The sequence below is a fragment of the Centruroides sculpturatus genome, unplaced genomic scaffold (genome assembly GCF_000671375.1).
Source record: "Centruroides sculpturatus isolate CEXI.00-Female unplaced genomic scaffold, Cexi_2.0 scaffold360, whole genome shotgun sequence".
Lineage (NCBI taxonomy): Eukaryota > Metazoa > Arthropoda > Arachnida > Scorpiones > Buthidae > Centruroides > Centruroides sculpturatus.
Window position 1 is genome coordinate 538,633 of NW_019384584.1, and position 26,602 is coordinate 565,234.

Here is a 26,602-nt window from a genome sequence, read left to right on the forward strand (position 1 = left end):
TTACCAATTATATGTGATAAAAAAATTATATTTGTACTGCTAAGTGCTCTATTTGTTTAATTTGACTGCTTATAGAGGTTGGAAGAAGAGATAAATTTCCAATTTTGTCACTTATGCAAGTTCAGAGCATGTGGAATGAGAGTTTCCATATGTCGAGGATAAAGTACGTGAAAATATTATATAAGATATGTATTTATTACACGTAAATTTTATACAGTGAACACTCAATGGACTGAGATAATCATTAACTTTATTAAGAATTCACTATATACGTAAAGATAACAAGGATCAACTGTATTAGAAGACACTACATTAAGAGTCCAACGCACATGGAAGATATTTAAACATCTTTTCACACTTTAAACGTTTTTTTAAAGTCAAGTTTTATCATAATTCAACTCAAATTTTCTATAATTAAAAATTAATTAGGCCAATTTACTAGTTTTAAAACGTCAATTTAAAATTGTCTTAAGCGTACTCCAGATAAATATAATTTAAAATTTTAAGGTAATGAAAGAGTGAGAAGAGTGACTAATTTCGCTTCTTCTTCTTCTTCTTTTTTTATCACTTAGATAAATGATAGACTTGTTCGAGTATCAGTCGAGATATGCAAATACCCATAAGGGCTATTATTAAGATGATAAGTTCCCATATTAAGGGGTATAACACGAATATGAATATGAAAAAGTCGACTTTCTTTATATACAAATATTGAAAGAGATATTTTTATTCTTCGGATGAATTCAACTGCATTTAAAACCGATCGCCCCTAGAGACATTTAGATTTGACTAATGGAATCAGGGGTTTCTCCCAAATCTACTCCAAGCGATAGAGCCTGAAAGAGAAGAACGAATTGTAGATATAGTTGTTGCGGGGAGGGACAAAAGACCATTGAAACCAGATAAAAATATCCAAGAAGGGGTCGAGAATCTACATCAGAGCAAAGAAAAAAAAATCACTTTTTGTATATCTCCCTTCCAGTCGAATAAGTTCAAATATTTAAAAAAGATAGATAGTTGCGAAAATCGTGCACTCCGAGAAAGTTGGCCACGCGCAGTGTTGCCAAGGTTGCTCCCGTGTAAAACGGGCATCCCGCTCCGACTGTGCAGCGAAACTTAGATTATAACTCCTCTAATTGTCGTGTGGAGCGAGGCCGGTGTCACAATCAATAAGTTTCATTGTCTTACCGTCCGAGGGGGACGAAGGGGGTCACACTGCTACGGAGAACGGGGGACGAGACACTTTCAGAGTAAATTACGCGTAAATACTCTCCCCCCGTTCGGCGGAAAGATAAACCTTACACTGGGCTTGGCTGCGGCTTGGATCTTTATACATTGTTTCATTTAGGCTGCCAGCATCGAGATTACGAGCTCACGGTTCATTAGAGTCTTTTCCTTCAGTCTAACTCGCACTTGTGAGAGATAACACGAATGAGATGCATCCGGCACTGCGAAGATGAACGTTGATTAGGGAGTGAAAAAGTCGACGGGTTTTTGCAGCAGTCGACAGAGGGGGGGAAGAAATGATTGTAAAAAGGTCGTATCTTGGCTATATAGAGAGCTTGGGGGAGTCCGTTTTATGTGTATTAGATGGGGAGGATGAAGGGGGGATCTCGTTTGCATGCCTCTTTCTGTCTTTTTTCCCGCTTCTTCTTTTTCTGGTTTCCGTTGTTGCTAATGACAGACGATTCTAGATCGGCTCCTCTATGAGAGCCACTGTTAAAGTTGTTTTGTTGGCGGAAATTCCGATATACCTGAAATGTATCTGAAAACGGCGCAGAAAAACCCGGAAAATGAGCTCGACTCGGTTTTCTTTCTACTCTTCGATCGTTACGCTATTTTTTTTTTCCTTCCCTTTTCCACTCCTTTTTTACCCCTCATCTATCCTTTATTTCATACAAGCGCGTTTTCGGTTTCCGTTTCAGGTTTTTTTCGCTATGGGCGGTTACAATTGTCTTGGTATATCTGCAAGTTTCCGTTTACGGCTCTTCATCCAGAAATGATGTTACCATTCCGTCACACTCTATATTCATCACTCACTTTATATTCATCGGATTTTTTTCTAATTTGATTTTTTCTCCAGCTCGGAAATCCGGAACCAGGAAATGGAATTGAACAATTAATGGCCAAGGTAATCTCCTCTTTTGAGGATGTAGCGGAAAGTTTCTGACATTAAAAAATTATATTTATTCTACTTTTGCGTTTGTTTTTCATATCTAAACAGTTTTAACAAAATTTTTTTTTCACTAATTTTATTTTTTTTAAAGAAAATGAAATTTTTACTAATATAATTTTCGCCATTTTTATTAAATTAAATTGCGGAAGTATGGAGGAATCTAGTCGCGTGACACAAAGATAAGTTTAATTCTTATTAAAGGTAGTTCTTTTCCAGTGGAAAACGTTGAAATATTTGACGAATTGTCATTCATCTTAAAAGTGGCGAAAGCTGTTTGGTTTAAAGCACAAAACTGGCGAGATTAGAACATAATGGGAGATTGCCGACTCGAATGACAGAAGATAACATAAGACATCGACGAAGCAAAAAATGCGGTAGTGTAATTTTAAAGAAAAGAATAAGAAAAAGAAGAAAAAAAAATCCTCGTTTGGATGGCTCTATCACACCCGGCACAGAATAGTGTTTCGAACAATGACCACTAGAGGCGCCACACATCGAGACCAATCGGACGGAATATCAGCTGAGAAAAGATAAAAAATTGAAGTATATTTTACTTATCGATTTAGGAGGATCATTTCAACGGACAGGAGAGATAATTTAAAAAAAAAAAGAAAAAGAAAAAAGATCTACAAAAAATAGAATCTTTTTCAAATTCAACTAACAGTGAAATTTACTTGAAAAGAAGAAAAATTGAAAGAAGCGAAAACTCATCATCAAAATACTCTTGCTTAGTTTGGTGACATAGGTGTACCTCAAGAAAATAATAATAAATATTTGTATTCTATTATCTTTTTTAAAATAATCTTTACTTTTTAACTTGAAAACTTTACATTTCTATACGTTAGCGTTGTTACTTCGAATACAACCCGAAAATATTACGTCAATTTGACGTCATTACGTACTTTCCAATTATAAAAAAACACGGGAGTGACGTCAAAATGAAGTAAAAATTTAAACTATACTAGAATAAAAGCGTTTTTAAATTATTTATTTTTAAAATTTTAGTTAAACGATTGTAATTAATTCAGTTTATAAGGTTTTAAAACAAACCTGTACTCACTTTACTGACTTTAAAACAAATGAAATAAAGTATTTTTTTTTTTTTTTTAGAAAAATGGTGAAGAAATAAAGAGAAAATATATATAGCTGTATAAACAGGAGGGGGAATTTATTCATCAATTTGTAATGTAACGATTAGCAAAGAACGGGAAGTATTGAAACGAAATAACTACATCTACAAAGTATAAACAGAGCGGAAAGTGAGGGGGAGATCTAGTGTGAGAATCAATTGATTGATGGCCAATTGATTACTCTATTGTGCGCCACCGTATGGTATCGAACCCCTTGGCACAGGTTTCATCCCTTTTTGAGGTAAGAGAAGTTTTTAGCTTCTCTTTTTAGGTATATTATTTGCAGATTACGTTTCTAGATGCTTGACAGATTCAAACTTTATCCAATGTCGAAATCTTCTTCTTCTTACTAACTTACTCTTTTTGGAAATTGATACGCAATTTTCGTTCGTTTATTTTTTTCCCTCCTTTCGAATCGTCGCTTATAAACAGCCGGAAAAAAAAAACTTTTAAAATACGGTATTTAAATACGGGAGTGCGCGTCACGTGACAGACGAAATTTTCCGTAAGCCAGCAAATTATCGATAAACGAAATGAAAATTATTATTCTGTAAATGGATATGATCCGATTTAAATTTATGAAATTAACATTCGAAGGCAAAATTTTCGTATTTAATTTTTTTAATTATCGATCCACTCGCTAGAGGGCGGATTACGAGTAAATATGGAGGGAAGTGATACTGAGAGGATGGAGAAATACGAAGTGTATTTTTAGCTAATTATGAGTTAAACGTGATGGAATGTAAGCCGAGCACGTCGTCGGGAGGGTTGAAAAGACATTTGGAGGACGAAGAAATTAAATATGATGGCACGTGCAAACGTATTTGCACGTGCCATCATATTGCACATGTAAACGTATCTAATCACACGTGTAAATGTATTTGCACAGAGCATGCTTCCATGCTTTGCATGCTTGATTCGAAGGTATCGGATGAAGAAACGTTTATAAGTGATATTAATGCTATAAGTAAATGCCCAGTCGATTTGACAAGTATAGAAAATTTGGTAAGCAAATGTTTTCGTTCATTCACTCAATAATAATAACTGTTTTATTAATTTAAATTTTATGTTGGCTTTTTATGTCTCTTTATCTTATTTAAGAATGTATAGAAAAATATTGAGCATATTTTTGGTGTTTTATCTATATACAATAAGGTGATTTGTACATACAATTTCTCTTTTGATAAGGGATACAGTCGACCCCCTATAACACTGTTGATTATTCCGTTTTATATAAATTCCATGTTGTACGAGTCACTTAGATTTTACAAATATGTGAGCCGTTCACAGCCCGGCACAAGTATTTGTAAAATCTAAGTGACTCGTACAACATGGAATTTATATAAAACGGAATAATCAACAGTGTTATAGGGGGATCGACTCTATTTTAGTTAATTTCTCATCATTTGTAAGGATATAGGATGGAAAGTAAAGCTGTTTTGATCTTTGATATTTTTTATTACAATGTGTGGTAATGCAAAAAGCAAAATTTGTATATGAAAATAAAGTTTGTTCTATAGTTGTCAAGGGAAAAAGACATTTTTTTTTAATTAGACCTTTGTTTACGTTATATAAAAAAATAATCACAGCTGTTCGAAAGGTGGGTCACACGATTGTTTGTGGCAGTTGATGGCTGGGTTTTCCTTTGCTGAAAGCCCGACGAATGTGGTGACCGTGAAAGGATAAGCAGGCTTGATAAAAGGCATTCTGTAGAAAGTGTACGCCTGAAATGAAGAGCCTTTGTTATCTTCTAAAGACCCGACGATGTCTCGCTATGCAGTCGACTACTAGAAGGGTGTTGTGTAATAATTTTTCCTGTTGCCGCAAGTGAGGTGACATGTTATTCTCTCGTGTCATTGAGAATGGGGGTTGTCTTGCGATACTTCGCGTGAAGATGACTTGGCTAAACCTGCTCGGATTAACTAATTATGCACGGATTTTATGGTCGATTGTTGGAAGTGGTTAAAAATTGGGGCCCACCTGATGTGAAGTTTTAACTTTTCTATATATGGTAGTTTGAAGCAAAAGCATGAGGATATTTATATTTTCTCACATTACTTGAAAGGCATATCCACAATGCTAATAATGTCCTAACTGCCTCATTCAAAGCTGCATTTGTACCTTAAAAGATGTTTATGAAACTTCCTATAATAAAATAGGAAGTTTCATAAACATCATTCTGATTTATTCATTCTGAATATTTTATAAAATTATGAATTAATTCAGAAATACTTTCATCATTTAGAATTTAAGTGATATCAGTTGGAAATGTGTTGGCATCAGTATTTTTTATTTAGTTGCTAGATAGTGAAGCTTTTATTATAATTATCTTATTTTTAACTAAGAATAAAATAAATTGTTTAATATTGTAATTTAAGTTATTTTTATCAGCATCAAAAGTGAAAAAACTTACTGGATAACTGATTCAAAATGCCAATCGTTATGAAATAAACTAATAGTCTTGACTAAGCCAGCTAAACTTAGCAACTTGTAACAAATTTGACAATTAAATAATGAATTATTATTTAAAATTTTTCAAAGGAAGTTAAATTTATAAAAATAACTGCTTTTTGAAGCATTGTTTATATATATATACATGTATATGAACTACTATATTGTTAAATGTTCATATACAAGTTGAAGTTATGAAAGCATTTTACAAGAATTCTGATTGGAAATTACTATAAAGGAGAGTGTATATATTGTACAAATTTATCTTACACAAAAAGAGATGGAATTAATTCTATGAAATAAATTTGTATCATTATACTGGAAATTGAGATACAGGATAAATTTACACTGTACAAATCATGTTATAAAAATTCTGTTGTATATATATATATTATTATATATATATTATAATAGTTTATATATATTATTAATATATATAATATATATTATATATTAGTTTTTTACTTGTTTTATTATGTGTTGTGTGTTATTTAATTGATGTTTTTAAAATTAATTATTGTATTTAAGATAATTAAAATACTATTTATTTATTCATTTAGTGCTTGTCAGGACAGTTTAATCAGCTGCAGTCAAATGATACTCAGATGATAGCAAGTTTAACATCTCAACCATATATTGGATTAATGGAAAAGGAGAAACTACTAGTGTTGCTGGAATTTTTATTGAGATTACATAAATCTGAAAAGTTAGATAGTTTGAAATTTCAAGAAAAAAGTAAAGCATGGTCTGTTGTAAGTATTGCAATTAATTTAAAAAATTTCTTAAATGTGTAATTGATAATAGAATTGCTTGCTTTATTTGTAGATATTATCATCAGTTATCTGAATTAGCGTGTTAAGAAATATATGATTAAAATATACTTATAGAAACTTTTATTGTAATAATAATTTTAGTTATAATTATCATTATCTTTAGGTAAATAGGCATTTTTTTAAACTTTTTTTTTATCAGTCGTAACATGTGACTGATAATACATATTCATTATGAATATTAACTAGACTTTTAAGTTGTAATTGTTTATTACTTCTAGTTCAGTAGTTTAAATTGGTGGAATTTCAGTTATTTGCTAGATGCTGTTAGAAGTGTTAGTAAAAAAAAATTTTGGACAAACTGGATTAATTATTATTATTAAATAATAATAATAATAATTTATGCTGAAATAGTTATAAAATGTATGTCTTTTTAATGTCACAGTCATAAAATCAGAATTTCCACTAATTGTAGTCTTATTTACTAACTTAATCTCATTTAATGTTATCAGTTATGATCAATACAGGCAAATTTCAAAGTGATTAAAATAAGTAAATTCTACTGTATATCTCATTTAAAAAATTTTAAATTCTAAATATGATCATTGAAATTCTTTTAATTAAATAGTTTATTATATTTTTTTGATGTTTTTGTAATATGTTATAAGAATCTTTGTTTTTTTTCTATTAGGTACTGTTATTTATCTTTTAATTTTATTTTGACTCTCACATTTTGTCCTTTTTTTAATTGATACTTTAAAAGTGTTTACACATTTTAACCAAACGTCATTTAGTTCATTATATGATTCAGTTTGTAGCTTTTTTTGTGCCACTTTCTTGCAATTCAGTGATGAAGCAGAAAAGTATCATTTTCATTTCATTGTTTAAAACACTGTAACTGTTTTTTTATTCCATTATAATATACAATATACTACTAAATAATGAACTAATTTCTTTATATTTCTATGAATGGTTGTGATTTTTGAAGAAAATATAAAGCTAAAATAAAAAATAAATAACTGCTGTTCTTACAAAACTAACTGAATTTTCTTGATTTTAAGATACTTTATGGTGGGAAAATTTTTTCAATAATCAGTTTTATTAAATGTTTGCTAAGTAATGACAACTTAGAAAGACAATACAAATGTTATGAAACAGATAATGTTGAGGAACTTTATTTTCATGCTTTTTTATAAATAAAATAACTTTACTTTTAATGCTGCATTATAAAGTCATCTTGAAATGTGCTTTAAATGTTAAAAAGGAATTTAAATTAAATGCTTATTACTAACAAAGTTCACTTGAATTGATGTGAACATTGAGCAGTACATTTAAAATATCTATTATTACTAATTGGTCTACTTGTGATGACTTTTGATTGTTGTTTCGAAGTTTGACGTCATTGGTTCTGAGACACAATTTTACTTTGGAAAAGTAAAAATGCCTTAAAATTGAGTAACTGCAATATCATATCAAATAACGTATAATAATAATGCTAACTTCAAAATAATAGTTAGGCATTCCTCAAAAAAACAAAAAAAAATTTTAAGTTTAAGATAATCTCTGAATATATAAAGAAGGTACTTTTACTCAATTTTTTTTAAAATGCATTTAAAAAAATTAAGCTGATAAATATAAAAATATAGAAAAATAAAATTATTCTATTTTAATATTTTAATTTAAATACAATGAAATTCATATATTTTAATCAGTTTAGGACTTACTTCAATGAAGACAATAATGTTTTGACTTATAACATTAAGCAAGTTAAGTAAATAAAACTTCAGTTAGTGAAGTTCTGGTTAATTGACTCTGACATTAAAGGGATATGTTAAAACAATTAATAAAACTTTAATAAATATTTTTTAATTATAATTATTAATTAATAGTAATTTATACAATATATAAATGAAGTAAAACATGCCAAGAATTGAAACTATTACAGTGGAGTCCTGTACAACATGGGGGGGATACGTTTCATGTTATAGGAAATTGTGTTATCGAGACATACATTATCGGACAATTTTATGTAAGTTTAAATCTAGAGCTAGAAGTTGAAGAAGAAATCATACATCTGGATGACAAAATTAGAATTTTGTATGAGTATAAGCCACAATTTTTCTGTCACATTAAATGAATTCACATTATAAGAGAGTGCATTTTACAGAGTCCACTGTATATTGTAAGTAATGATTAAAATGTTTAACATTTAAAGCACTAAAGTCAAATGATTGCTGGACTATATTACTACTACTATATTAATACATAACTATCAGGTTTTAGATGATATTTAAAGCACTTGTTAAGAGCGATAACAATAACCAATATATTTAAAACAAATATAAATAGCCCATTATTTTAGTTTAACACCAAATGTTGTTAGATTACATCAGGCTATAATAATTTAATTTTTGGAAATAAATTTGATACCTCAATTAGCAAATTAATTAAAAAATAATGATAAGTGGTCATATGAAATGCTTTGTTTCTACTATTATAAAATTTTTTCATATAAAACAAGTTTACTTCCAATAATTTGAAATAATTATTTCCCTGATGGGCTACTGGAAAATATTCATTCCATCATTCCCACTGTCATCTATCCATCCTTCCTTAATCTCAAGAATGGAAATTGAGGCCAGATAAGGAAAACTTAGGTTACAGAGGACTCCATTAATTATGTATGAACTTCAAATCTGGACCTAAAGTCATCTATTGTATTTTATTTAAAAAAAATTAATATATAGTTAAAAATTGCCCAGCATTGTGATGATGTCACAATAAGTAATTGGTTTCTTTTAATTTAAAAATCCTTTGAAAATAATATAACAAGTAATAAACATTTGTGAAATAATTATTATGAATTTTAACTTTTTATATTAATATTAAAATTTTATTTTAGAAAATTCAGCTGACATAAACTAGTTAATGAATTATACTATATATATTCATCCTTGAACTAGTAGAATATATAATTTTATGTGATAAGTTCTTTCAATCGTACACAGATCAGGTCTCCATAGTAATGAAAATCAGTATAATATTAATATACAAACATATACATTTGAAATAATGTATTTGAACTAAATAACAGTGGAGTGCAAGAAATAGAGCACACATTAATTTGAAATATTTGAATTACAAATATAATGAATACCAAATAAAAGTAATTTGTAAAAGTTTTAATATTCCTATTTCTTATTTTATATTTTAAACAAAAAGTTTTTTAAAAGATCATTAGAAATTTAAAAATGATATTTACTAACTTCTTGATTTATTGAGTTTCTATTTACAGATTCCAGATTTAACAGGCTGAATTTAAATATCAAATGAACAGTTGGATTCTTTATCAGGTTACTTAAAGCTAATTAATTATTTACTTTAGCTGATAAAGAATCCAGTTATTCATTTGATAGTTAAACTAATTATCAAGTTTTTTGCATATGTTACCAATGGGATCATTCCTTTTACATTAGTCTAGAGAACTCTGTAAATTGGATAAATGTACAAGGTCTGTTCAAAAAGTATCGGACCTTATTTTTTTCCGCGTAAACCAATGATGCGAGAGAGGCCTCCTTCGGTGGAGTTGTGGAGGGGACAGTCATGCACAGCCCTGAATTTTTTCCCGCCTGCAGAAAGCGTCAGTCGTTGGCAATCGGCGTATGAGTGAGGTCATGTAGTGCGCTCTCGTCGGATTTCACTAAGCTGGAAAATGACTGAACAACGTGAGCAGCGATATTACATCAAATTTTGCCAAAAACCTTGGCGATACCCGAGTGTAAACCATTCGCAAGATTCAGCAGGCTTTCGGGGACGATCCTCGAGGCCAAAAAAAGCGCGGCAGGTCCGCAGCAATATCAAAGGTCATGTTGACAGTTTTTTCGACTCTCGTGGGGTGGTGTGTCGTGAGTACGCACCACAAGGCCAAACCATCCCAAAGGAGTACTACCAGGAGGTCCTTCGTCGTCTTTCCGATACAGTGCGATGCAAACGATGGGATCTGTGGTCGATCAAAACTTGGCAGCTCCATCGTGATAACGCATCCGCCCATTCTGCGCATCTGATTCGGGCTTTCGTCGCCAAACACAATACTCCTGTGGTTCGTCACGCTCCGTACTCTCTCCACATGGCTCCGTGTGACCTTTGGCTATTTCTCAAGCTGAAAATGCCGCTAAAAGGAACCCAAATTTAGTCGAGAGAAGACATCGTGCGAAATGCGACGGACCGGCTGATAACCATTCCAAAAGATGCGTTCCAGCAGTGTTTCCAGCAATGGCAGAAACGCTGGGAGAAGTGTATACATTACCAAGGAGACTACTTTGAAGGGGATTAGGGTTTTGTTCCTCAAAGTCAATAAATTTATTTTTGCCGACCAAAGGTCCGATACTTTTTGAACAGACCTTGTATTCTATGTGCTAAAATTTAAGCTAAACAAAACAATTCAATTTGGTAATTTTATAAAATAGAATTTAATATTTTGTGTGGATTATTTTACCTGCTACAAGCTGCTTTATTGTATTGTAATTTTATATTTTTACCATAATGAGTAATTGAAGTAAGAAACACCTGTATATATCTTCAATTGACATTTTACAATTAGATTGTTTAATGCATTCAATCATGATAGAAATTTCTAAATTCATTATAGTAATCAAACAAGTATATTGATATACAATTGGTAAAACAGCATTTAAAAATATAAATGAAATTAATATCTATAATATGTTTTGTACTAATTTACTGCACATATTAAATATTATTATATTTTCCAGCTTAAAAATTTTGAGAAGTTTTTATATTTTTAAGAAATCTGCCCCCTCTCTCTTTCATTCTCTAATGGACATTGTACTAATTCTCATTAAATGGACATTTGCTCAGGACATTCTATAATGATTCCATTAATTTATTTACTATATTGTAAAATTTACTGAAAAACATTAGCAGAAGAATACTTCATCTGGATTTAAAAATAACATACTATATTTTTGGAATTGTATCCCCACTTATTGTTTCATTGCAGTTTCCATTTATTTGAAGTCTAGAAAAAATACAGAAACAATGTCAAAGTTAGTTGCAGTGGCTCAGAAGACTGTTTTGATTACAATTTTGTATTTAAAACATATGATTTCAACTTATTTTATAATGTAGTAAATTTGTATGTTTTTTAATGCTTTAATCTCCAAAGATAACTAGACTAAATAAGTGACTGGAATGGACTCAGAAAAATTTGTCTGCTTTATTATTTCTGTTAAATTAAAATAAATTATTGATAGAAAAAGCATGAATATTAGATTATGCTAAAAAAAAAATTGCTTTGAACTGTAGATTTTTGATCGTCATAGAAGTTTTGATGACAATTAGAATTATTAAAGTAATGCTTCTCAAAAATTTTTAAATTCTATACTTGAAAACATTAATTAAAAATTTAGTATCTAAACTTTAGCAACTCCACAATTAAGCAAGTAAGGATTCAAACCTGTTAAAATGATTTAAGGAATCTTATATATTCAGGAAAATGTTTTTTGAGATAATAAGATAAGATCCAACTTGTAAATGGAATTTGAACACAAACCTTTTGAATTATTTTTGTTCAAATACTATTTACAATTTGGAATTTGATGAGATGTTGCTCTCTTGAAAAATGTTTTAGCCAGAATAAATATGACATATCCAAACTGTTTTAGCAAGTTTGGATTTTTAATATATTTTCTCTTTTCAATTAAATAACTATCTAAAATCATTATGAAGCAGAGGAAAGATTTTATTTGAATAGGAGATATGGTGGAAATAAAATGTTAAAATGTTAACATTTTAACATTTTATTTTCATTATTCTATTTATCCGTGCTTATTGTATATAATTTTTTCAGACCCAGTTAAAGAAACTTTTTTGCTTCCCATTGACAGTTCTGAAAGAGAAGAATTATATTCATCCTTTAACTTTACAAGTTGCAATCACTAAAGTATAATTGCTTTAAGAATTTACATTCATTTTCTAAAAAGCAGTGCATAATATAATGTAGTTTTTATATTTATTTTAGCTTGTCTTGAATATATCTAAGAATGTATGTAATGATAAAATACAGAAGTTACCATCAGAAGTTATTCAGATATTATGTTCTATGAGTAATATTATGATTAAAATGCCTTTAAAGTTATCAACTGATTTTATAGAATCCATAATTTCCATTATTTATGCAATTAATTTGAAGCAACCAAATATAGAAGAAACAGTTCATTATATTGGTAAATATATTTTTAAAGGTAAGAATATTTTCAACTGTTTATGGGACTAAAATTTTACTATTAAAAGCAACTTCAATATTTGAAACTAAAATAATTTTTTCTTTATAACAGAATTATCTGTCAAAAATAATATGAGTACTATAACTCTTGGTAAACTTTATTTGCTTAATCCAATATTATTAGAAGAAACAGTTTTAAATGTTTTGAAAGAAGAAAAGTTCAATGTCTGTGTTAAAATGAATGAATATAAATTGGTATGTAATACTTCATTTTTAAAATAACTTTTTCTGATTAAAAATATATACAGTCGATCCCCCTATAAGACGGTAGATATGTTCCGTTCTTTATGAATCAATTTTGTAGGAATCACAGCCAATCACAGCCTGACACGTGTGAAGTTTACGGACTATGGCTGTTTGAAAGGTTTTCTTCCATAAAATTAATCGATTCTAGACTAATCTGACTCAACATTTCCAAAATACGTATATTTTTTTGAAAATAATCCGTATAAACTACGTTATAAACAAAAAATTGTAGGATTGCTTACCGAGTGTGTACCGTTCGACTACGCCCGTTGCTAAAGCTTGGTTTCGTCGCGGAACAGCGCATCAAACCGCGGCCGCGATTTCTGATATTATTTTTCTGCGAAAACTTCGTTGACCTTTGGAGACATCCTTAATATAAATAATTTTTATGGCCGTTAAATAAGAAATGTTTCTTTCACAAGAAATGTATAAAATTACAGTACTGGACAGACGATAGGTCGCCTAACTCGCCGTAGCGTGACGCTAGACGGCGAAAAATATATATTTAATTATAATAAAGTTACAATAAATTAAGTTAATATATAATTATATATACAGTACCTAATTTATATATAATTTATATATAATTATACGTACAGACGATACTAAACTCAATTTATCTGCCTAAACTGTCCGTAACGTGGCGCTGGACGGCAGAAAGTAGTTCGGCTGCCCGATGACGTTTTACGTAATTATATGAGTTTTTTTACCGTTGTTTACGGATACCGCCACAATTTTTTCGCCGTCTTATAGGAATTGTAATTATAGGAATCCGTCTTATAGGGGATCTACTGTATAATTAATTTATTAAAACAATAATTAGATTTAAGAAATCGATGTATTTTGTTTCTTTTGAAAATTTATTAGTGATTTATTTATAATTAACTAGCTGTTACCCGCGACTTCGCCCACGGAGGTTTTGCAAGCAAACCCCATTTATATTCAGTATTTCAACAACTATAGTAATTTTTATATAACATCTACCACTGAGAATAATGAGAATTGCTGAGAATCAAACGAACTATTTTCAATTTGATCAATTTTCTGGAACGTTTACAATCGTTCTATAATCGAACCAATATGCAATAACAAATTCGAATTTAAAACGGTTGGAACATTTTGTTAAAAAATTGAAATAGATAAAAAATATTTATAACAATGTCTGAAATGTTATCAATTTAATACACCTAAGAACTCAATGAAGACTAAACGTAGTTGAAAACAAAAAATTGCATCTAAAATAGTACAGTAGAAGCCATTCTTCCAGTTAAGCCTTAATTCTCTCCACCCCGCAGGGGAATTTCAAAAAAATCCGTTCTTAGTGTGCATTCCCATGGCATACCCTAACTGTATACCAAATTTCAACTCTAGGTCAGTGTTTCTCAACCTGTAATGAACCATCGCCCCCTTCAACATAGTATCGTCCCCTTCACTTCAAAATTCCGAGGCCAAGGACCAAGGCTGATGCCAAATTCGTACTGCATTGAATAGACTAGTGACTAGTATAATGTTATTTGTTTAATTATTGTATGATATAACGAATAAAATATCTAATTATTCTTAATATAATGTTTTACTATATCGCTCAGAAAATTGTTTTTTACCCCCCCAAAATATAAATTGTCACTAATCGCCCCCTCAACATGGTAAATCGCCCACATGGGGGTGATATCGCCCCCGTTGAGAAACACTGCTTTAGGTGAAGCAGTTTGCTCTGGGCGATGATGAATCAGTGACTGTCAGTCAGTCAGGACGAGTAATTTTATATATTTAGATGTACTAAATATAACACAGTTAATATTATGCAATATAATTAATAGTAATATATCTGTAATTATACATATAGGATGTTTGTAAAACTTGTTGAGGTTTCAATGGTTGGAATAAATACAGAAATGACTATGGAGGTGTGTTTCTCACATACAATGAAAGAACAGATGTGAAATTTTCTATCAGACAAAAGCTGTTTTTTCCTCTGTTATATGCAGGCAGGACAATGAGGGAAAATGTTAAATCACAAGGAAAAGGTGTCCTGAATTCACCCCACATGATTTTTTTTTCTTATGGAGAAATATAAAAGATTATGTGCACTTGCCACTACAACTACCATCCTGCCTGAGTTAAGACATAGAATTGTTGTGACTGTTGAATCCATTACACCAGACATGATGAGCTTAGTGTTGCATTAATGTTAGATTATACAACTATAGATGTAACTATAGATTGGATATGTGTCATCTTACAGAGTCCTACATTAAGCATTTATGATAGCTGAGGTAAAAACATGTTTAGATTAAAACTCCAATAATCAGTTATGAACATCTTGTGTTTGTTAGAATATGTCATCAAATACATTTAATAATTACTATGAGTTTAACTCTTACTACAATGTGGTCGGTTGTATTTTATCCTTCCAAACATCAATCCAAACTACAGTCACTCAAGATCATTCTACATATTTTATTTTAAAAATTCATTAAAAATTGAATTTTTATCATAGAGATACAAAAAAAAAATTACATATATTTATTACTTTATGTAGTTTTCTCACAATAGCGTATAATCGTTCAGAGTAAAAATTACTTATAAAAAAACAAATGTTGAATTATGACCTAAATTTTTGATGTTATAAATTACTTTACTTTGACAAAAAATAAAATTGTTCGATTTCATTATTTGTTTTCGGCACCAAGCCAGCATGAAAGAGAATATTGTTTTGTACATGAGATATAAGATTTATGCATAGTTATCTATTTTTTTGTGAACAATATCATTTTATAATGAACAGTCTATATATATACTAGTTTTCTGTCTCTCTTCGATAAACTTTTATGTTAGTAGGATGTTTCATTTTAGTCAGTTGGCAACGTTAAGCAATAAGCAGTAAATACCAAAATTGTAAAACAATAAAATGACTACAGAAAAAAATTGGCTGGTGCATGTGTTTTCTATGTTTGAAAAATAAAAAATAGATAAAATTAAGACAAAAAATTAGAAAAATGATGCAGAGTGTTTTTGATTAAAATTAAACATTTTTCAAAATGACAAAATATTGTCATTTTGTATGTTTCAGCTGAAGCTGAACTGGTGATATATCATCACGTCATCATAGAAGGGTGAAATTAACTTATTTTAAATGAAAAATGATTTTAAATGAAAAATTTAAAAATGTATTTTAAATGAAAATACATTATGAAAAAGTGCTGTGTTATGCGAATCCATTCTATACAAAACAAAGCACTAGTGCAAAACATAGAGTTAGGTTCCAGAAAAGTTAACAAAAGTTACTTTTATTATTGTGAATAAAAGTAAGTTATTCACTTACTTTTATTCACAATAATAAAAGTAACTTTTGTTAACTTTTCTGGAACCTAACTCTATGTTTTGCACTAGTGCTTTGTTTTGTATAGAATAGATTCGCATAACACAGCACTTTTTCATAATGTATATACCGTGTTATACGAGGGATACCCGTACATACATCTTTGAGGGTAGTCCTGTAAATTTCCATAGCTTCTGTTACAACTCTTAGTAACTTTGTCAGTAACTTTGTGAGTGTTTAGATTGTCTTTGATCAATTATTCCATCTATTCAAATTTAAATTTCATCTGAATTCATGGAGTGCTCTAATGAATCTCATACATTCTTCTAATTTATCTTTCAAGAATACACTAGTAAACTGTATACTTTGTTAATTCTACATGGAATTTTAAAATGTATTTAATTTATATAATATTGTAATATTTTTTTTAAATTTACATTATTGTAGACCAGAGTAATCCAGAATTTTTTACTTGAGGGACCAAACTGTACATATAAGCTTAAATCACAGCAAGTCAGAGAGAGAATTTTTGTTGGTATATGGAAAATGCTCAAAAGCTTTGTTGCTAAGGTTTAGGAATGATTTGTTGAGATACAATTAATATATGACATTTGAGTAAAATAAAGCTTTGTTTGCACTTAACAAATTAAATTCATTTTCAACGTTTAATATGAATAAAGACAGTTATATTTTTATACAATACATAATTGTGTTCTGGCAATAATGTAACTATTCAAATCAGTCATGATCTGTCTACATTACTAATAGATTGCAAAAACTTTTGATTTAGAAAAATATTTTAAACTGATATTAAAAATTACTTTAAAGAGTTTCCTCAACAATGAAAGTTTTGGAAAATTTAATTAAAATGCTTTAAAAGTGTTGATTGGAAAACTGCTATTTTATAGCACTACTGAAGAGTTCCAAAAGAGGACTATGACAACAACTACTGGATTATATTGGGCTATTATATCATGATTATTTTAAATTAATTACTAAATAATTTGTCACTAGAGGAAGGCATTAGGTACCATCTCTTATTAGATTTAATAATTATAATTAAATTAAATAATTTAGAAAATATTTGCTATACATAATGTAGAGAATGATATAAATTTATAGTAATTACTTTCAAAATTTTATGTTATGACCTTATGCACTTATGATATGGACTATATATATATTAATATATTTATCTTACTTGTTTAATTTTAATTGTTTTTTTTTCCTATAGCCAGAAACTGCTGCTCATCATCCAGTTCTATTTCAAAAAATTGTAAATATGTTTATATCAGCTTGGATTTATACTGATGGAAATAAGGAGATTGCTGAATTTTTATCAAAATTTGTTTACTCTGTGCAAAATAACAACATTGAATTGGTAAGTTCACTAATGTTGTTAAATTTTAAATTTTACCACCTCAATATTTTTTTAAAAATATTTTTTACAAATTATAAAATTCTTGGTATGCAAATCTGTAAAGTAGAATATAATAAAAGTTTTAAGCATTAGAAAATAATAATAATGAATTTCCACCATTAAATATATATTTCTTCAAGATGTCCCAAAAAAATGTATACACACTTTGAATGATAATAAAGTCAGTGTTTATTAGCATACAGTTAATTTTTGAAAATTAAAAGAATATAGAAATGCATAATTTTTTTGTCAACATCTGTTCCAATCTGATGACCATTCTGGTCCAGGCACTACTGGCAATGCAAAGCAATGGAATGAAGTTTGCCAAGTACCACTTGTTACACTGCATCTCCAGTCTGGATCATCATTGTTGATAGAATGGACTCTTCTTGGAATGTAACTTTTCCAATGTCAATGCTTCAAAATGAATGAACACTTGATTTTTAAATTCCTACCTTATGAGCCACTTGCTGCACAGATTTTCTTGAACTCTGGCAATATGTTTCCATACTTTCTTGCCTTGTGGGCTTTGTTGATGTCTGCAGTCTTGTGGAACATTTCTTATGGATATTCTAAACACTTCTATCTGCTTCAAACTTATCTCTAATTTGAGTGATGGTAAGTTGTCTAGGTGAATCTGTTTGAAACTCTCTTCTAAGCTATTTTTGCACTTCGACTGCATTTTCAAATTTCCAGTATCATTTTAGGATAAATTTCCTTTGTTTAAAACTTAGTCTGGCTTACATCATTATTTCAAATTTCTTACACATAAAAGAGAGAGAAAATTACTTGAGTTATTAGCTGTTAAACGTTTTGGGCTGCAATTTGAAAAAAATTATAGACCTATAAATTCCCACTGTTGTCCATCTGTCTGTCCATTTGTCACACAGGTCAAAACCATGGGTTATAGATTTGTCATCACTGATGTATTGCTTATTGAGGAGATCACTTTAAATAGTATTAAAAATTTTAAAATTTTTTAATGCAGTCTTAAAAGTTTATAAACTTGTTCATAGAACTATTGAAAATACTTTGTATTTTAAAATTAATTAAAATTTTTTATCAACAATTATTTCATTCATATTGTATTAATGTCATTTTTATCCCTAAATCATTTGCTTTCAACACTGCTTTGGTTTTCAAGAATAAGAAATAATTTTTGGGGGGAGATGAATTAGAGCATAAAAGAAAATTGTTGAATTCTCCAACTGCATGAGTTGCCTGAAATTCCTAAAACACAAACTTCTGAAAATCTTGAAGCACAATAAAGCCATTGTCCACATTTAGTATATTGTTTTAATTAAATAAACCTAAATTTAAGTATCATATTCTTTATTCATATCTCACCTTAAAGAACACAATCCTTTTTTATATAATACAGTAATCATTTACTGTATTATTACAATAATTTATTATAATTTATTAACCTTTTGAATGATTTTCTTTAAATGAACATTATCAATATCACTTTTATTTTAAATTTTTAAAATTTATCAAATGATTGATGTTGATCATTCTTTATCAGTTTTCATTGATTGTATTGAAAATTCTACATTTCAATTGCAATTTTACTTTAGAGAATTCAATATTTGCATTTGCTTCATTATTGTAAATAATAATTTTCACAATATAAAATGTTAAATATAATTGAATGTGTATTACAAATGATATGTAAACAAACTTCAAATATAGAACAAATGAGTAATCGTATCATATAGTCAGCTTTTATAGATACATTAAATCTTAAATTAGATGATTTGCCATAAAACTACAATTTGTCAAAAATTATTATAATGGGAAACCACAAAAAAACCAACAATAGTGCTGAGCATTTTCAAACCTCGTCATCAGGGACTAAAACTACAAAATCTGTTTATTTAAAAATTCCAGTTTGTGGAATTCTACTAGTTCTAAAAGTCAAATTGATCCCAAACTGTTTGAATGACAACCGTTTAAGTTGACAAACTCTGAATTCCAGTATTTTACCATCTTGTGGAGTATTTTCTTTAATAGTTCCATATTTTTGCAGAATGATCGGCATGCCGCATAAAAATGGGGGAGACCAGCATGCCAGTTAAACTCCGACTAAAATATAAAATTAATCAGATCTAACAAAACTAGTTGTTAATTAAATGTTAAAGGAAACATTCTTCCCAGTACAATAAAATAACAACATTGTAATTTGGCTGACTTAAAATCAGAAAGAGCATTTTGGTTTACATGACAATAAAACAATTAACGACGTATTGACATTAGAAGTAGTAGTAGTAGTTGGTTAGTATGAGCTTCACTGATCACCTACCTTGAACTTAAAAATAACACCTTCCTCTCAAATTTCATACAAAGCCCATGTTAATTGGAGTAAGCTGAGGTAATTTACAGTGAGTGTCTTAAATTTAATGTGTTTATTTTTGTGTTTTTGAATCTAATAACGATAAAAAAGCACTTTTGGAATTCCACGAGTATTTTAAATCATTAGAAAGAAGACAAAATGAAGAAATTAAATATATAATCATAGTTTTTGATCTAATATTGACAGTTTCACAGTTTTAGAATAAAAACTCATTCGTTTTTACATGACATAACTCTTTCTTTTTTTTTTTTAATACATCCTTTAGAGACTGAACTATAACCTCACTTAAACTGGCATTCTAACATTTCTCCGGATAAACCAGCATGCCAGTCATTCTGTGAAAATACAGTAAAAGTTTAGATAAAGGACACAATCTGTAAGGTAGTAAATATTGAAATTCAGAGTTGCTGGAATAATTGGAATTCAAAAAGTTTAAGACCAATTTGATTTTTAGAACTAATAGAATTCTAACAAACCGGAATTTTTCAACAGACAGATTTTGTAGTTTTAATCCTTGATGATGAATCAAGAGGCTTGAAAGTGTTCAGCATTGGATATAAGTGTGTTGGTTTTTATGGTTTCTCTATTATGATGATTTTTAACAAATTAAATTTAACAAATCTAGTGGTAATTTTTTTAATGTTTAAAATAGGAAACTATTATAAAAGGATTGGTAAAATGTAAAATTTCCAATCAGTGATTGAAGTGAAGTTTTGTAATTGAGGAGTAATGAATGCAAATTTGGTATGGTTAGCTTTTTCTTTGTAACAGATTGGTGAGTATAAGTATGGATTTAGAAATTGCTATATAAGAATTATTGATTTTTGTGGTGAATAAATGTTAAAACTCCATTTTGTTCTTTTGATAAATTTATTTGGTTTAACAAACATTCCTAGTTCTTTGTAATTGTTTGCTAATAAATTGATGCTTTGTCTATAACTCATTTTGTTAAGGTTTTTTTCTTTACTGTCAAAATTAATAGCTGCAATTTGGTATTTTTGGTTGGGAAAATAAACTAATTGGTGAGTATTTCAGAAGTAAACAACCGTAGCTCTGTGGCAATCATTCATATACCATTTATCACCAACAAATAAAAATGATAGCAAATCTAATTGTAGAGCAATTCAAACTTCTGGTTTAAGCAGTGTATTCTACTATACTCAGAAAATAGAGGTTAAAGTTTAAGAGCACCAGCCCCTTTAAATGGATGCAGTCCCATGCAAACACATGATAGTTTGCATATCAAGGAGTGCATAGTGATTTGAAAATCATTTAGAACATTTTGTTTTGGGCTGCAATTTGAAAAAATTGTAGACCTGTAAACTCCCACTGTTGCCTGTCTGTTTGACCTTCTTAATTTCAAGAATGGTGTTAGATAGATGAAAGTTGAGGATATGCAAATCATAGGGGCAGGAGGCCCTGACTAACTATATATGAATTTCTAGTCTAGGCTGGAAGTCACATGATTTCAATTCAAAAATTTTTCCTAGAACGGATTTACATGGATGATCGACATGAAACTGTTGTTAGCAAGAAAAGTATGATGTACAGGGGCAAGACACAACTAATTCCAGATTGAGAGCATATATTTTACATTAAATAAGTTAAAAATATGATTAAAAATTGCAGCCTGGCATTGTGATGTAATTTTTGCTCGTAAATAAATTTTATTTAACTTTATTTAGTAAATTAATTTAAAATATAATTTAGAGATATCAAAGAGCTTTATATAATGCAAGAGAGGTAAAAATACAAATCTATTAAACCTTAACTCCCTAAATTACATTATCTTGATACTGAAAACCATTAATATGAATTTTTGATAAAGTTTTTGATAAACCCACTGTTTTCCAAGCAATTTGTATTAACATGAGATGACTATAATGCTTTTGTGGCATTTAAACTATGTTGCCTATTAAAAATATTAGAAATTTCAAAGCTGTAACTCATCTTAAGATAGACTAAAAACTGAAAATTCTAATGAAATACCATTACTTGGAAAACTATAGTAAAAATTCTCTAACTCAAATATCTGTAACTTGAATATTTCTTTAACTCAGAGAAAATGAAGCACTTGGTAGATTTCAATGAAATAACAAGAATTTAATGTTTCCAACTTGAATTTCCTTAACTCAAATTTTCTCCAAGTTGAAAGTTTTTGTGATCTAACACTGATTTATGTTACTTTCAACTTCCCTGATTCAAATTTTAAAATTTATTCTATCCAAAATGATCCTAATTATTGGATTTCCATGAAATTTTCATACAGTTAATTTTATCTACTGTTCAACAACCATTTGCAACATTCCAGTCCAAAGAGAGAGGTCCTCTCATTTTATCTCAACAACATGTACCTGCAAAACTGTTTGATTCCATTAATTACATTGAAAATTTTACTGAAAGGCATTGTGCAGACTGTTTAAAACTAAAATCTATCAAAGATTCTTTATATAATGCAAGAGAGATAAAAATACAAATTATTCAGAATCGGCATTTTTCACTCTATTGTTCTCTAACTCTAATTGTCTGTAACTCAGTTTTTTCTTGCCCCTTGGAGCTTCGAGTTAGAGAAGTTTTATTGTATTATTGACCATAGTAATGATGTTTCATTTAAAATTTTTAGTTTTTAGAGTGTCTGAAGATGGATTATTGGCCCAAAAGTACTAATACTTATAATATGTGATGTATTTTAAATTCTATTAAAGCATTATTTTGTTATTAGTTGCATAACAAACAGATATATTCAAAGAATGACTACAATTTTTATGAATGGATATTGTTATAGAAGTTTTAATATTAAACAATAAAACTTTTTTCAATGGTAAAATAAGAACATATGTTTTTCCTCTAAAAAGTAGTTCTTTTTAAATATAGATATCATTGTTTCCTGAAAACTTGTGGCCATTAATTTTGTTACTTCAAACTCCAGCAACAGGTGAGTTAAAACAATTAAGCATATATAACATTTATTACTTATAAAACAATTTCATTATGCCTATCATTGAATTATTAATATTGATCAAAATGAAAACAGTATACACAAATATTATACTACATAAAGACAGTTCTCTCTGTCGTTACATGCTACATTGCTATTACTTTAGTGTAGTTAGATATGAAAATTTCTCTAATGTACAATATCAAAGTCAACAGTGGTCTGTCTGGCCCATCAGGATATTAGGAATTTCTTGGTGGACTGTTTGCTCAGTGGCCTTTCTTTATTTTAATATATGTTATATTTTACTCAAGAAAATTAAATTAATAAACAAAATACAAGTGTTGTTTATTTTATTGAATTTTAAAAGTCTTATCACTGTAGCTTACAGCCTGAATTAGAATATGACTCATACAAACAGATGTTCAACTTATGACAAACTTGAAATTTTAAAATGACTGGCTCTGATTTGAATGTGAACCAGTCATTTTAAAATTTGTGAATTGACCATTTGAATTGTCTATGCAAATTGACATTCATCCCATCACATTTGCATTTTGTAACATCTAATTTGAAATTAACTGGTCACAATTTGGGCTGTAGACTACCATGATTTTTTTTTTTTTACTTTTTTGACTTTTTCTGCTTCAAACAGTAGGAGGTCTTTTTTCAAGTTCATCATAGATTTAACCAGGTCCGTCATTGTGGTTGGGTAGTGAGGGATGGGGAATGACATATCCAAGACAAATCATCATCAGAAAATTCTTGGGGTGTTTTTTTTTTTTTTTTTGAATTATCCAGATTCAATCTTGGATCTCCAAAAAGATAAGCTGATGCCTTAGCCTTAGCCACTTTGGCCAACTACACAAGTATACCTCACCTTACGTTGGTAATCGATTCCAGGAGAGGCAACTTAAGTCAAATTTACTTGTCACTAGGCTAAACCACAAATTGCCATTTTCAGTTCTGTATTTTATTTATAAATGCTTTTTTAATAATATATGGTTAATAAGAATCTATTTTAAGCCTACAAACATATTACTTTTTTTTCTGTACTATATTAAAAACTAAAATTTATCTAAATTTACGAATACATGTACAGTAGGAACATACTTGTAAATGTACTGTACATGTTTACAATTTGGCGATGTTTACAGTACATCGCAGACTCTTTATTAATGTGGTTTGCTCTAAGACATTATAAAATAAAATGATTTTGTATGGTTAAATAACAAATACAGTTATTAAAATTTTGTGATAGTAGAAAATAAACTAATTTACATTAAATTTACCAATAAAGACCGCTAAATAAGACAACATAGAATTACATGTTTTCATATTTCGTTCTCTAGGATTTATGATGTACAGTATGTACTGTACATTTACTGTAAACATATGTATTTTAATATGATTTTATATACTTTTATTCTTATTTATTGTATAGTAACATGATTTATGTGCTTTAATGCTTTTCTAGTGATATTATGACTTCAATATTTGTGGCAGACAGACGTAAAGTTGAATAAAATGAATTAAACTTGGTTTTTATTTTTTCACATATTTTTTTGACAAATGACGTATAATCGAGAACGACTTAACTCAAAATGACATAACCCGAGGTATACCTGTTTATATATTCCTAGGCTGAAATCTGTTGCCAGTCCAATACTGATCTAAGTATTGGACTGGCAATATTATGTATATCAGGTAACCAAAAAGTATGTGTAGTTTTTTCAATATCATTATTCTAATGAAAATTATGTGGACAAAGTTTTAGATATGCCCATGAGCTTGCAAAAAGGTTATGTGAGTAATGAAACCATTTGTTTGCATTTGCATCATCTAGGAAAAACCTGAAAGCTGAGCAAATTGGTTCCACATGAACTGAGTGCTGAGAGGCTTATGATCTGCTCATCACTGCTTTCATGACATTGAACCAATTTTATTAACCAGTTATTGACATGTGATAAAAATTGGATTACGTATGATAACACAAACACTGGTTATCATCCAGTGAATCTGTACCATATACCAAAGCCCAATATCCATCAAAGGAAAACTTTATTGTGTATCTGGTGGACTACAGCTAGAATCGTTCATTATGAGCTTCTTCCCTCTGGCTAAACAATCACTGCAGATATCTATTCAGCACAACTACAACAGATTCAAGATGCACTGCTACAAAAATAGTCTACACTTGTTAATCATAAAGGCATTGTGTTCTTTTAGGACAATGCATAACCTCACAAGTTGTTTACTGTGTTCCAGTACAAGTTCCAAAGCCTTGGTTAGGAAATTCTGTCTTGCCCCCATATTCACCAGACATTACCATCAGATTATCATCTTTTTTTGGCACTGGGCAATTGTATGTGCAATTAACTGTTTTGAAACCAAGAGAATTGGAAATGAAGTTGAAGGATTTCTTCAACTCTAACAATCAGGACTTTTTGGGGTGGTATTTACAAACTTGTATCTTGTTGGAGAGAGGTCAAGTGTTGATGATTACTTAACAAATAAAATATTTTCATTCACTTTTTACATTTGTTTAAATTATAACCTCAAAAACTGTGTAAACTTTTTTGGTCACCTGATAACTTCATACTTTAGTACAGGCATGGCCAACATACGGCCTACGGGCCAGATCCGGCCTGTCTAATGAATTTATGTGGCCTGCGATCAATCTTTAAATATTAGCTACTCAAGTCTGAATAGCTCGATGCCTAAAAAAAAAAAAAGGTCAACAACTCACTGTGCATTTAGAGTTAACCCTCCATTACAAATCATACAAATCATGATAAAGCATGATAATGTGAGAAATGTATCTGTAATCTCTGTCTACAATTCAGTCTCTACGGGGTGACACCACAATGAGATCTCGCACCACCTCAAAATCTTCCTAGGGCAACCTCTGGTTTGGCCCATGGAAAAAGTTTTTCCAATCCAGCCCGGGGGCAAAAACTGTTGGCCACCCCTGCTTTAGTACTACAGTATATTTAAAAGCAAAAACAAAACTGAAAGAACTCAGCATAATTATATGCTTACACACAGTGGTGATATTCGAAATACTTAACAAAGGGTTCGCTAACAGAAAATTTTTCCTTAAAAATTTTTTTTTTCGCTCAAATGGTGCATTAGCAACATTAGCTCAAAAAACTGACCTTAAGATACTTATATAAATAAAAAAGTTGCGTTCGCAAAATTAAGTCAGTTAAAATTTAACATTGTTTATGCCAGAACTATATTTTTTTTATAAATAATAAAAAAGAGTGTTCAAAATGGTTTATTTTGTACATATTTTAATATTTTGATTCAAAATATTTTATAAACATAAAAATTGGCTTTTTTTAATCAGAAAAAGTCATAGGGAAAGCAGTTAAACAAGAAAAACTTTTCTAAATCATTTATTTTATCGTTAGGTATTATTATAATAATAGACAGATGTCATCGTCTCTCAAAATACAATATCTTTCTTATTTCGCTGTTGATAGCCCAACA

The 26,602-nt window shown here is 29.5% G+C and overlaps 1 protein-coding gene across 7 annotated transcripts in view; it reads left to right on the plus strand.

The window, feature by feature from the left end:
• Positions 1–3,969: 3,969 nt before the first annotated feature.
• The window catches only part of LOC111624537, a 33,496-nt gene continuing 10,863 nt past the window's right edge, over positions 3,970–26,602 (plus strand). For all 7 annotated transcript variants that reach the window (XR_002756591.1, XR_002756592.1, XR_002756593.1 and 4 more), the window contains exons 1-7: positions 3,970–4,311; positions 6,318–6,509; positions 12,397–12,489; positions 12,568–12,790; positions 12,884–13,026; positions 17,634–17,780; positions 23,047–23,107. Coding sequence is in view for 4 of the 7 variants with exons in the window: in XM_023367410.1 (XP_023223178.1) it covers positions 4,042–4,311; positions 6,318–6,509; positions 12,397–12,489; positions 12,568–12,790; positions 12,884–13,026; positions 17,634–17,780; positions 23,047–23,107 (1,129 nt within the window). In the remaining 3 variants the exon portion in view is untranslated. The remainder of the gene's footprint in view (positions 4,312–6,317; positions 6,510–12,396; positions 12,490–12,567; positions 12,791–12,883; positions 13,027–17,633; positions 17,781–23,046; positions 23,108–26,602) is intronic.